General features: G+C 45.3%; 1 protein-coding gene across 3 annotated transcripts in view; it reads right to left on the bottom strand.

The window, feature by feature from the left end:
* nbeal1 (neurobeachin-like 1) overlaps positions 1-13,384 on the bottom strand; it is a 99,007-nt gene that overhangs the window by 4,511 nt on the left and 81,112 nt on the right. For all 3 annotated transcript variants that reach the window (XM_083758754.1, XM_083758756.1, XM_083758755.1), the window contains 13 exons: positions 12,906-13,036; positions 12,064-12,173; positions 10,144-10,261; positions 9,928-10,025; positions 9,345-9,464; positions 8,598-8,687; positions 8,391-8,500; positions 7,849-8,021; positions 7,365-7,459; positions 6,034-6,150; positions 3,885-4,046; positions 1,935-2,083; positions 376-511 (listed from right to left, as the gene is read on the bottom strand). In XM_083758754.1, coding sequence (XP_083614880.1) covers positions 376-511; positions 1,935-2,083; positions 3,885-4,046; positions 6,034-6,150; positions 7,365-7,459; positions 7,849-8,021; positions 8,391-8,500; positions 8,598-8,687; positions 9,345-9,464; positions 9,928-10,025; positions 10,144-10,261; positions 12,064-12,173; positions 12,906-13,036 — 1,609 coding nt within the window. The remainder of the gene's footprint in view (positions 1-375; positions 512-1,934; positions 2,084-3,884; positions 4,047-6,033; positions 6,151-7,364; positions 7,460-7,848; positions 8,022-8,390; positions 8,501-8,597; positions 8,688-9,344; positions 9,465-9,927; positions 10,026-10,143; positions 10,262-12,063; positions 12,174-12,905; positions 13,037-13,384) is intronic.

Here is a 13,384-nt window from a genome sequence, read left to right as displayed (position 1 = left end):
GAAAGCTCGTAGATCGGCTATTTTCACTACTTCTTCAACATTTGTTTTCATGTCAAAACTGGGCGTCCTTGAAATTAAAATGGTTACAGCTAGAGCCATACACATATTCTCTTACGGGTCCCTGGCACATCTTTTCAAATGGGGGGGTCTGCGGGCTAATAAGTGTCAATTTGGGGGTCCTTGAACATGAAAAAGTTTGAGAATCACTGGTCTACAGATCTGCAGGCCCCGACCGCCAGCTGCTGGTCAGCGCTGCGGGTGCAGCAGGCGCGCGGGCGAGCGCACGCGCAGCGGCGCCATCAGCGGGTTGGCCATGAGCGGCGAGCCGTCCAGGCTCTGGGCGATGTAGTTCCTCAGGGAGCTCTGAGCCTTTACCTCCGCCGGCTTGCCGACGCCCACGATGATCAGCTTGCCGTCGGCGAGGCCCACCAGCGCGTGGCTCTGCTCCTTGGTGACCGCCACGCAGCGTACGGGCACGCGCATGGCCATGGGCGCCGCACACAGCGCCAGGCTGAGCCACGCCACCACGTGCACATGCATATGCAAGAGAGACAGAAAGAAAACAACGTTAATATTATACTTAATTTTTTTATCCCATGATTTTAGTAACACATTTGTCAATTATTGTCTATTGCAGTGGTTTTCAACCTTTTTCATATCAAGGGCCATTATTCTTTCAGCATTTGAGCCATGGACTAGAGGGCTGCAACTGGAATGGGAGCCCGCGGCGGTCGCAGCGACCCAACGTAAATGTTGGCGTCGCGGGCGGTATTAAAATTCCTGCGGGCGGGCACGGGCGGTCAAAAATAAAACAGCGAATTCCGCATCCTCCCAAAATTAACCAGATACAGAGCTTATATAGCCTACAGTTTAGCTAAATATAAATGTCGGATGAGAAGGTATAATTTCCATGCGCTGGACAAGCACCGTGGAGTCAGTCTCACTCTCTCTCCAACAGACATCATCAGGCACGCTCCCAAAGCGGCCGCACCTGTCAATCATTAGTAGGCTAATCACTCTGAGTGCATGCGTGGATCGAGTTCCTTTTCCCCACAATGGACATTTTCGCTTCTAAACCCCTTTTCACTCACTCAGCAATAACGTGAAACAGAACACAACGATGAGTATATTTGGTTTTTAACACGCAGTCTCTCTCTCTCTCTCCCCACCCAGCATGCATGTGCACGCTGCTGCGCAATGTCTGTGACTGTGAGACTGTGACACAATAATAATATGTATATAGCATAAATAATAGGCCTAATATAACACTTTCCCTCTATCTGTGACCAGCTCCTCACACACATAACTCCTCTCTCGTGCATGCACGCCTGCTCAATCTCAGCAACTGTTTGGGTAAATGTATTTCTTTTCTCCGATCCCAATGGATTTTTTTTTTGTTGGGGGCTGGAGCGGCGGACAGGCGGTCACTGCGGGCGGGATTGGTCTGAAATTCAACGGGAGCGGGCGGGAACAGGATCAATAAATCACTCCCGCGCAGGGCTCTACCATGGACCACCATTTGATGACATTTAGACTTTCTGACCCAAAACAAAATCATTGTGTTATCGTTGGATAGTTTCATTCTCTAACTATGTAGATGTCTTGTAAAACCAAATAGACCCAAAAGGTTCCATTCATTTAATGGGGGGGGGGACGTAGCACATGGAAGGTACACGTTATTCCAACCCAGTTCTTTTCAGGCGCCCCCGGCCGGCCAGGAGGAGGCAGTTTAGAGACCAGGATTACTACAAATCCTGGACTGTACCTACCCTACCCTAACGGCAATATTATAATATACAAGAAATGTAATATCCCGTAAGGCAAACTAAATACACACAGTGGAAGGTTTCTATCCAGCTCTATGAACACGCAAATGCAAACTCGTGCACGCGCACACACACACACACACACACACACACACAGGAGACGGTTACCTGTAGAGGTCTCGGATGGACAGATAGCCCTGCTCGCTGCCGATGACCACATACTCCCCCGACACGCACATGTCCGTCACCTGCTCCTTCAGCGTCTCGCTGCACAGGTGCTTCCCGTTGACCGAGTACAGGTGGAGGGCGTTCTTATCCTGCGGAGGGAGGGAGGGAGGGAGGGAGGGAGCGACAACACAGCTGGATGAGGGCCCATCACACCATTTTACATCTCATTTTGGCTCCGTGTAGAAGACAGAGTTAACCCATTCTGACCTGAGATCAGATTCTAAAAATTAATGTCTTCTACATCCTGACAGTTTTCTGAAAAAGCTATGTTTCTGTGTCAATCGTTCTTTGATTTTTCGAAAATGGCAGATCTACAAGCTCATAGCGCGCCACTCGGTGGCGCGCGATTAACTTGTAGATCTGCTATTTTTAGCTAAAGCATAACATAATGCTAACACCAAAAGGGGTTCCCGTCCAAAATGGGTTTTAAGCAATTGAAAATGGGTCTGACATTCAAAATTGTAAATGCAGCCTCGCCCTCAATGCCCCCAGTACCTGCCACACCTGTCTGACTACCTCACAAAAGTGAGCGACACCCACAGCCACAATACTAGAGGGAGTGTGAACAAAGACCTGGTACCAAAACAAGACAAATATATAATAAAAATAAAAATAAAACAAATATGGGTAAATTCTACTTCTGCAACACACCCAGGAGTGGAATGCCGATGGGACTTTTCTGTTTGGAATCTATGGGCTGTTAATGGCAAATTGCTATAGTTACCACCCTGCCATTAACTTAATGGCAAGATGGTCTGCAATAGAGGGTATGCGCGTGACATCATCAAACTAGGAAGTTATGCAGGAACGCCTACTGAGTGGCAAGAAACTACTTTCTGGCCTTGACAGCCCATACATCCACACAGAAAAGTCATATCTGATTGCATTAAACGACATTAAACAATGTTAAACTCACTTTGCATGTTGCTTTGGCACTCGATGTGCCATTCACTTTAAAGGTATATTCAGTGATTTCACTCAAAAAACCTTAGGTTTCGTTTTTGGCTGTGGGACCCAGGCTTTCGTCCAATCAGGATAGAGAGTCAAAAACGAAACCTAAGGTTTTTTGACCCCCAGGGGTTAACTGGGGACAGGGAGGAACTCCTTATATGGCCAGCACACTCTATAGTAGGGAGGATTATCACAACAAAACAAAAAAATAAGTGATATTTGAATTAAGTGAAATCACTGAATATACCTTTAAGCATGCGCATACCCTCTATATGGTCAATTGGGCACCATGTAGTGTGAGAGCCTATGGTGAGAGCGCATGATTGTCTGTTTGGGTACCTCAAGTGTGGCATTGCAGTAGTTACCATGTTAGAGAGAGAGAGAGTGTGTGTGTGTGTGTGTGTGTGTGTGTGTGTGTGTGTGTTATGGAAAAAGTGCCCAAGTGAGTTGCTTCTGTGTATCTGCATCCTGAGTCACCACTAGAGGGACCTATATGAACCCTCCTATATCCAAATGGACCCTTACTAGTTATTCTGTACTTATGGTGTTCAGGCTCAATTGTTCTATGTCCACACTCATGGGATAATGTGGTACTGGAGTCTCTACTAGAGTGAAAAAAAGTTTTTTAAGTAATGCTTTTAATATTATGATGTATTCTATGTAAATGGTATATATACGTATATTTTGTATACTCTGTCACAATTCTGGCTCCTCAGAAGTAATGGGACTCAGGACTCAATCTGAGGTAAGTGGATAAAAGTGATGAAACGTGTGCATCTGTATACTGACCAAGATCGAAACGTTGTCTGTCTATTTATTCAATAAAGTAATTCTTTACCAATAGAATGGTGTGCCGGGCCCTATACCTCCTTCCATAATTGCCTTATTGGCCCTGCACCCACTGTCTAGGTGTGTGTGTGTGTGTGTGTGTGTGTGTACCTTGAGCGTGGCCTTGCCCTCCAGACAGGTGTGCACGAGGATGTGTCCCTCCCAGGACACGGCGAGGTGCAGGATGGACAGCGGCAGCGTGCTGTCGCACGGCGGACGCAGGCATCGCATGTACTGACCCCGACGCACCGTGTGGATGATCACCGTCCCGTCCTGATGGGACACACACACACACACACACACACACACACACACACACACACACACACACACACACACACACACACACACACACACACACACTATTAATATAAAACTCGCTAGAGCGAGGGTCGAGCTTCTGGTTATTATTATGTCGATGTTTTGGGGCTTCCAGCAGGGAATCGAATTGAGGCATTAAAGCTGTCTTCTCCCCCCCAGGGAGAAGACGTACTGTATTAACCACATTAACCCGTACATCCCTATTTTGAAGACACTTTCAGAAAGCTCATTTCTTCTTTAAACCTCACACACCATGTGAGATGGTAGAACATCAATTTTCCGCGGTTTTCGTACTAGGACAACACACTGCATAACCGCCGCCGTGCACGCACGCATGCACACACACAGACACACACGCACAATCGCACATACACACACTACACACACACAATCATATACTGTATATGCAGTGATTGATTTAGCAACTTATTTTGCAACCTATTCCAATATTGCCCAGGGCATTAGCAATCAATAACTCAGTTACGTCAACCCGGAGTTAATTTGCTAGATCAGTGACTTATGACTAATGTATTACGTTAATCAATGCACAAAGAGAATGTAAACCAATATCTTTCCCTACAGTACACTGCCCTCATGCTAAACTACTTGTGGTACACTCAAGCAATGCGTTTCTGCTTTAACTACAGGCTGTCACCCAGTGGTGGAAAAAGTGCTCAAATGTTTTACTTGAAAGTATCAATACGGACAATGTAGACATACTCTGTTACAAGTAAAAGTCTGGAATTCACAATGTAATTGAGGGAAAAAACATGTACCAAAAGTATAAAGTACTCCATGTGCAGAATGTCGCATTTCAAGTTTTCAAATGTATAACAATCTTTTTGAAAATAGCAGATCTACAAGCTTGTAGTTCGGCTATTTTTCAAATATACGAAATGTATATACGTGTGTTAATGTACGTTTTGTAATAATCAAAATCTATAAAGTAACTAAAGTTTTCAAATAAATGTTGTGGAGTAAAAGTACAATATTTGGTACTGAGATGTAGTGGAGCAGAAGTAAAAGTACTGGAAATTGGAAATACTCAAGTAAAGTACAAATACCTCAACATTTTACTTAGGTACAGTACTTAAGTAAATGTACTTAATTACTTTACACCACTGCTGTCACCATTCATTGCGTTTAGATCTCCCCTTAAAATGCGCACAGCTTTCAGAACTACCGTTTTGGACATCCCATTTCCGGATGCCAAAAAACGGAGTCTGCATTTCTAAATCCCATAATTACTGGATGTTACACTTCATGTCCAAAGTTAAATTACAGAGCGATGCATGCTGCCCATATATACTACGCATGGAGCTCACTAAAACACCTATTATCTCTCATTTCCCACTCCACTGAGTCTCCACTCCAAAAATCACTTTTCCACCCCATTGAGTCCACAAGCTATTTGAACAGAGTGCATCAGTTGGTTGCTCTCACTCACTTTAACCCATTTTGGGCGGGAAGTTGGGAACCCCTTTTGATGTTTTAAACATTATGTTATAATTTAGCTATTGAAAAATAGCAGATCTACAAGCTCATAGCGCGCCACCGAGTGGCGCGCTACGAGCTTGTAGGTCTGCTATTTTTTTAAGTGGTGAAAATGTGTCGCAAATCATTGAATATATATTTCAGAGCGAACATTTTTAACTAAAATATTGGCTTCTGGGGGGTCAATGGAACTACATATTTTGAGATGGGGGTCCGTGGCCCAATAGAGATAGTTCTGGGGGTCCTTGACATGAAAAAGGTTGAACACCGCTGACACAGAAACATGGGTTTTTCCCGAATTCTTTTAGGATTTTGAAGGCTTTTTTGAATCGACCTCAGTCCAAAATGGGTTAATATTATAATGCCAAGCCTGAGGGCTTGGAATCTTTTACCCATGTCTTTCATGTGTGTGTGTGTGTGTGTGTGTGTGTGTGCGTCCTCTTACCCGTGAACCGGACACTGCCATGTCCAGCTCTGTACTGATGCTGACGCTGACCACCTCATCAGTGTGCCCGTAGAGCACCTGCACCGGCTTGGGACACAAGCCCACTGGAGTTCCCCCCTGGTAGCACGCACACGCACACGCACACGCACACGCACACGCACACACACACACGAAACAGCAATGTGACCACAGTGGCAAGGCATTAGACTAGGAGTGGGAAAATCGAAAAATTTATATATATCGCGATTGTTTAGAATTGTTTAAAAATGTTATTATATAATAAAAGCAAAGAAAGACGTGAGGGGGGAAAAAATCGCAATAAATCGCAATATGAACGCAATGGACCCGTGAAGGTCCATTTGGTTTAATGTTACGCTCTCAAGAGTTACTGTTTTAAAAAAAATCTGAATTTCTATTCAAATATAGCAAAAAATTGCAGAGCTACAAGTTCTCTTGAGGTGCTATTTTTGCTACAACAGTATATGCAGTGTGGCCCTCTGGAGTGAGTGGGGAACAATAGTGGCCCTCTGGAGTGAATGTGGAACAATAGTGGCCCTCTGGAGTGAGTGTGGAACTATAGTGGCCCTCTGGAGTGAGTGTGGAACTATAGTGGCCCTCTGGAGTGAGTGTGGAACAATAGTGGCTCTCTGGAGTGAGTGTGGAACTATAGTTTCCCTCTGGAGTGAGTGTGGAACTATAGTGGCCCTCTGGAGTGAGTGTGGAACTATAGTGGCCTTCTGGAGTGAGTGTGGAACTATAGTGGCCTTCTGGAGTGAGTGTGGAACTATAGTGGCCCTCTGGAGTGAGTGTGGAACTATAGTGGCCCTCTGGAGTGAGTGTGGAACTATAGTGGCCCTCTGGAGTGAGTGTGGATCTAGTGGCCCTCTGGAGTGAGTGTGGAACTATAGTGGCCCTCTGGAGTGAGTGTGGAACAATAGTGGCCCTCTGGAGTGAGTGTGGAACTATAGTGGCCCTCTGGAGTGAGTGTGGAACAATAGTGGCCCTCTGGAGTGAGTGGGGAACAATAGTGGCCCTCTGGAGTGAGTGTGGAACAATAGAGGCCCTCTGGAGTGAGTGGGGAACAATAGTGGCCCTCTGGAGTGAGTGTGGAACAATAGAGGCCATCTGGAGTGAGTGTGGAACTATAGTTTCCCTCTGGAGTGAGTGTGGAACTATAGTGGCCCTCTGGAGTGAGTGTGGAACTATAGTGGTCCTCTGGAGTGAGTGTGGAACTATAGTGGCCCTCTGGAGTGAGTGTGGATTCTGTGGAACTATAGTGGCCCTCTCCATCGTCACAGTTTCCCACCCCTGCCCTACAGTAAGAGACCAACCTGCTGCAGCACCTGCCACACCATGCAGGTGGTGTCTCTGGATCCAGACATCAGGTGGATGCCACAGTGGTCCGTCGACAGGCACGTCACCACGTCTGCAATAATAAGAAAACAGATCATCAGGTGGATGCCAGGGTGATCTTTATGGCAATAACCGACTTGTGTTTTTCTCCACATCCAGATTCTTTAATCAAATTAATTTCCAAAAATTAATTAACTCAAGTTATTTGACAGCCCTACTATTAACATAAATAACACCGTTTGTCAGATTAAATTGAATGAATTAGGATTAAACCGCAGACGCCCCGCGACACGTTTTGAGCTCGTAGATCGGCTGTTTTTGTTCGTTTGTTTTTGACAGTAATAATATGCAACGTGGCCCTCTGCAGTGAGTTTGGAAGTACAGTGGCCCTCTGCAGTGAGTTTGGAAGTACAGTGGCCCTCTCCGTTGTGAAAGTTGCCCACCCCCGCCCTACATACGCACCCATGTGTCTGATGTGCTGTCCCACGCTCTTGCCCTTGACCAGGGACGTGACTCGCAGGCTGTTGTCCCAGTGACCGCCGCTGAACAGCAGCTTGCCGTCGTGCGAGACCACGAAGAGAGCGGCCGTCACCTCCACGCCGGGCGAGAACGGACCGGACAGGAACCGCTGGGTCCTGGAGAGGGAGAGAGAAAAAATACATACAGTAGGAATGCATGCAGCAGACCATGTATAAAATGACTTGAGGCCGAGGCCTTCTAAACCAGTAGTTTTCACACTTTGGAACTATTTAAAAAACAGCAGTGGTCTCTAGAGGACTTTAATTTCATCCCACAATTTTTAAAACCTCTTTTTTCGGGGAGAACATGCAATCTCCACACAGAAAGGCCCTTTTGCCAACCCCACCCAGGGTATGGGCACTGATGACGCGGAGGAGAGAACACGCCCCCCAGCACCCATAACCGCCCCCAGCGGGAATCGAACCCAGGACCTTCTGGCCGTGAGGCGACAGAGAGCCCCCAGAGAGAGAAGTGAGGACTCTTACTTGGGGTTGGCCACGGTGGGGTCCTTGAGGAAGGTGAAGTAGTTGGAGATGTTCTTGTCGTAAGGCAGCCAGCCGTGAGTCCCCACCAGGCAGTTACGACTCACCGTCACCTGGAAGGAAAACCCATGCAAGTAAGTATTAATAGTTTATCATTACATAAACAAATCCACATTATTCTAATCATCGCTGTCATTCCTATAGGCTCACCATGGTGTCAGGGCTGCCTTGCGTGATGAAGGAGTGAGACTGGTTCTTGGGTACGACTGCCTTAACCAGAGGCACGCCGTCACTGATGCCCTGAGAAGAAGACAGGTAGGACATTTCATCATTATAGCTTAGTATAGTAAACAAATTATATCACTTATATCACCTTTTTTGCAATTTATATTTCTAGTAATTCATTGCACTGGTTTTCAACAATTCTCATATCATGGTCCTTTATTTATTGACCACCCATGAGAATGAGTCTCTCAGACCCAAAAACGTGGAATACGATGTTGTCGTTGGTTAAGATTTTGTCCACAGTTCCATGCTGTATTGATGTGGTACCATAAAGAGAGATAACAGGCAAACGTTGATCAAAATAACAATTCTTCTACATTCTCCAATTGTGTAGACTTCTTGTAAATTAAGTAATGCAGATGATGAACAATAATTTAACTCTTGCAAGCGTTTTTTTACACTGTAAATAGTTAAAGATCTATAAGGGTCCATTTGGTTACCAACTCTCCATCATGTAGCTGAGGGCATCTGGAACCCCCCCTCCCCCCACTGGTTGAAAACCACTGGTATATTGGAATAACATGTAATCTTTTCCAAATTACATGTAAAAAAAACGATTTAACGTGTAAAGGTGAATGCATCTAGTAGTAATGCAATTCAACATGATTTCTTTCCCTCTCTGCTCTGGAGAGATCTGGACAGAATGACAGAGACCACAGCGGCCGTCCAAACCTCCACGAAGAAGGACTTGAGCTCAGTGAGATGTTCAAAGATGCTGAGAGGACACGAGTCCAGTCGAGTTGTCCTCCTCTTCTCAACGTCCTCCTGAGATAAACGCACAGGGTGGGGCTCCTACGCACGCACGCACGCACGCACGCACACACACACACACACACACACACACACACACACACACACACACACACACACACACACACACACACACACACACACACACACACACACACACACACACACACACACACACACACACACACACACACACACACACACACACACACACACACACACACACACACACACACACACGAGTACATCAATCATGGCTCCCTGAGGAATTGGAATATATATTGTGTTGCACATTGTAAACTGTGCCCAAGCACTTTGTAAATAAATTGTGCTATGATTTTGGCAATGTCGTTTTAAAGTCATGTGTTATGCTGCAGCGTTTAGCCTTCATATGGTGAGCTATACCAGAGCACGCCCAGCACCAAGGAGCAATGGCGATACCCATTGTAGTTCATACGCTTATGGCATCATTGTGACGGAAACAAAGCATGGCGTGTCTGTGTACCTTGATCAGTTGGCAAGGAGTCTGTCCAAAGTTGCTGATCATGCCTTCCACGGCCTTCCGTTCCTTCTCGTCGGTAATGGCATCCAGGTCAACTGCACCTAGACACAACAACCATAACACACGTCTCTCTCAATACAAGTCCTGGTTATCTCTCGATAACCAGGACTATTTTTAAATGGTGCGTTTAATAGCTTGTGATGATGGACTATAATATACCCTCGTAGGTGCAGTAGTAGAAGACATTGAGGGCCTCCACTGCCGCGGGGCCCTTCTGCTTGTAACCGAATATCAGGTCGATCCACTCGTGAAGGTGAGCTGACACATACTCCGACTCCTACAAAGAAAACACACACACACACACACACACACACACACACACGGACAGTACATCAATCATGGCTTTCTGGTAGAAATGACCGTTGTTGCAGCTGAGGAATGCGTTTAATCTCATTGGAATGGATATTGAATTGCAGTTAGTGGCTTTCCCCCTGAGGCACACAGAGCTTAAAGGTTCTCATACAGATCGATAGCCGTGGTGCTAGGTTAGCATGCAGCTACTCAACATGAAAATGCAATTCATTATTATTATTAACACTTAACACTTTCACTACAATGAAACCAAATGGACCCGTAAATGTTACACTCTCAAGAGTTAAATTATTGTTAAACATCTGCATTACTTAAAAAACACTTTGTGTGCCCACGCAAAACTTTCAAAAAATCACTTTCACCTAGAAAATCCATTCACACTTTTTATAATTCAGCTGACTGGGAGACTGGAACTTTTTACTTTGAAATGTTTTATAGTTTCTGAGTTATTTAACTTAAACGCCCAATGCATTCTCAATGGCAATAACACAAACGTTGGCACCACGTATTTATTTTATTTCATATATTTAAAAAAAAAAGAAACCCCCGTCTTGGGCACAAAATGTGTTAATTTGCACAATTAGAGAATGTAGAAGAATTGTTATTTTGATCAACATTAACCATAACAAAATATCCTTTAGTTTTGGGTCTGCCAGGCTAAATCTCAAATGGTGGTTTGTGGCTCAAATGTCAAATAAATAATGGGCCTTGATATGAAAAAGGTTGAAAACCACTGGACCAGCTTTATTTTTTTGATTTCACGTTTGTTTACATTTTCTCGAAAGTAATTAAAACGTCAACTCAAGCAAGCTAGCCATCTCAGCAAGACTCTGCTGCAACTTGTCACACCATATACTGAAATTAATGGCATCCAAAATGGCTTCCGGGAAAATGAAATAAACCGTAGGCGTGCTCTATGGAAAACGGTCACGACGAGTCATCGTCAGTGGGCTAAACATGCCCGACCACCAGCATGGTCCTTTAAATGGCATCGTCTTAGGCCACATAGAAGATTCTTTCGTTTTATCACAACATGACAAAATCTACTTCACGTAATGGGGTGGAGGAGGGAGGCTCACCAGGGCTTTGGTATAACGGGGTGGATGCTATTAGGGTGATGACGTCACTCTATTAGCCTGTAATGGGGTGGAGAAGGGAGGCTCACCAGGGCTTTGGTATAACGGGGTGGATGCTATTAGGGTGATGACGTCACTCTATTAGCCTGTAATGGGGTGGAGAAGGGAGGCTCACCAGGGCTTTGGTATAACGGGGTGGATGCTATTAGGGTGATGACGTCACTCTATTAGCCTGTAATGGGGTGGAGAAGGGAGGCTCACCAGGGCTTTGGTATAACGGGGTGGATTCTATTAGGGTGATGACGTCACTCTATTAGCCTGTAATGGGGTGGAGAAGGGAGGCTCACCAGGGCTTTGGTATAACGGGGTGGATGCTATTAGGGTGATGACGTCACTCTATTAGCCTGTAATGGGGTGGAGAAGGGAGGCTCACCAGGGCTTTGGTATAACGGGGTGGATTCTATTAGGGTGATGACGTCACTCTATTAGCCTGTAATGGGGTGGAGGAGGGAGGCTCACCAGGGCTTTGGTATAACGGGGTGGATTCTATTAGGGTGATGACGTCACTCTATTAGCCTGTAATGGGGTGGAGAAGGGAGGCTCACCAGGGCTTTGGTATAATGGGGTGGATGCTATTAGGGTGATGACGTCACTCTATTAGCCTGTAATGGGGTGGAGAAGGGAGGCTCACCAGGGCTTTGCGGTGCTTGTAGATGAAGTCCTCCGGGGACTTGGCCCATTTGGGCAGGATGACGTCACCGACTCTCTCCTTGGAGATCTGCAGACGACCCAGATCAAAGACTGCAGGGACGGACAGAAAAAGACAAGAGACACAATGTGAAAATGAGAATGAGGGAGATCAATTCAATTTCTATTGCTCTAATGGTGAACTAGTTTTCCCTCATTGTTGTCACTTTGGTCCATGTATCAGGGGAGCTAGTCGCCATGACATTGTTCAATGGACCCTGGCAAAGTTAATTCAACCTTTTACAACCCAAGCCTGACTTTTGTTTAGGGCACAACATGGTTGGCATCTTACAAACTCCTGTTTGACACTGAACAAGTACAAAGCTGCAAACACACACAAAAACAACCCTGAATGCTTTAAGGCCCTATTTACACTGAATCAGTGTATGATTTGTTAGTATGATTTGTTTAAATAAGTCTAAACTCAAACAAGTCACATTGAATCAGATTTTTACAGATGAAACTTGAGCCACATTCAGAGGTGTTTTCAAATCTGATTCAAATCTGACTTCAGGAGATCCGTCTCAGTCTGAACGCAGCAACCTGATCTAAATCGGATTCCATGTGACTTGTTTGTGTTTAGACATATTTAAACAGTCTTGTTGCAAATTCTAAAGGTCTGAATTAGGTCAATGCTTCTCTGAAGTGCACAGATCATAAATAAACCTTTCATTGGCCTCTCGGTAGGCAGCTACTGTTTATAATGTCCTGGACAGTAAATATACATACAGTATAAACTTTAAATAATAATTCGGCCTGCTATATTTCCACCCCCCGTGCCCTCACCATTTTGGTTTTCCAGGAATTCTGGGAAGTAGAAGAACTCTGGGATGAGTTCCTTGACGTCGTTGGGATTGTCCATGAGTGTCTGCCAGGTGGCCGGGATGGAGTGGAACTGCCGGTCAGCACAGTCGAACCTTGTGCCGGGGAGGACACACGGCAGAGAAGGGTGAATGGACAAGATCACATCTAGCATGGTGCTTTTCAAAGCCAGGTCCGCAGACCCCCTTCAAGGATCTTTGACAGAGTTCCACGGGAATAGTTAAATTGAACTATTAGTAACCCATTCTGACCCGAGATCAGATTCTATAAAATGTCTTCTACATCCTGACAGTTTTCTGAAAAAGCTATGTTTCTATGTCAGTCGTTCCTCGATTTTTCTAAAATAGCAGACCTACAAGCTCGTAGCGCGCCACTGAGTGGTGCGCTACGAGCTTGTAGATCTGCTATTTTTAAATAGCTAAAGCATAACGTAATGCTAACAC

The sequence above is a fragment of the Protomyctophum parallelum genome (genome assembly GCF_964188405.1).
Source record: "Protomyctophum parallelum genome assembly, chromosome: 23".
In the NCBI taxonomy this organism is placed as follows: Eukaryota; Metazoa; Chordata; class Actinopteri; order Myctophiformes; family Myctophidae; genus Protomyctophum; species Protomyctophum parallelum.
Note: the sequence above shows the minus strand (reverse complement) of the source record. Positions and strands in the feature narration are given on the sequence as shown.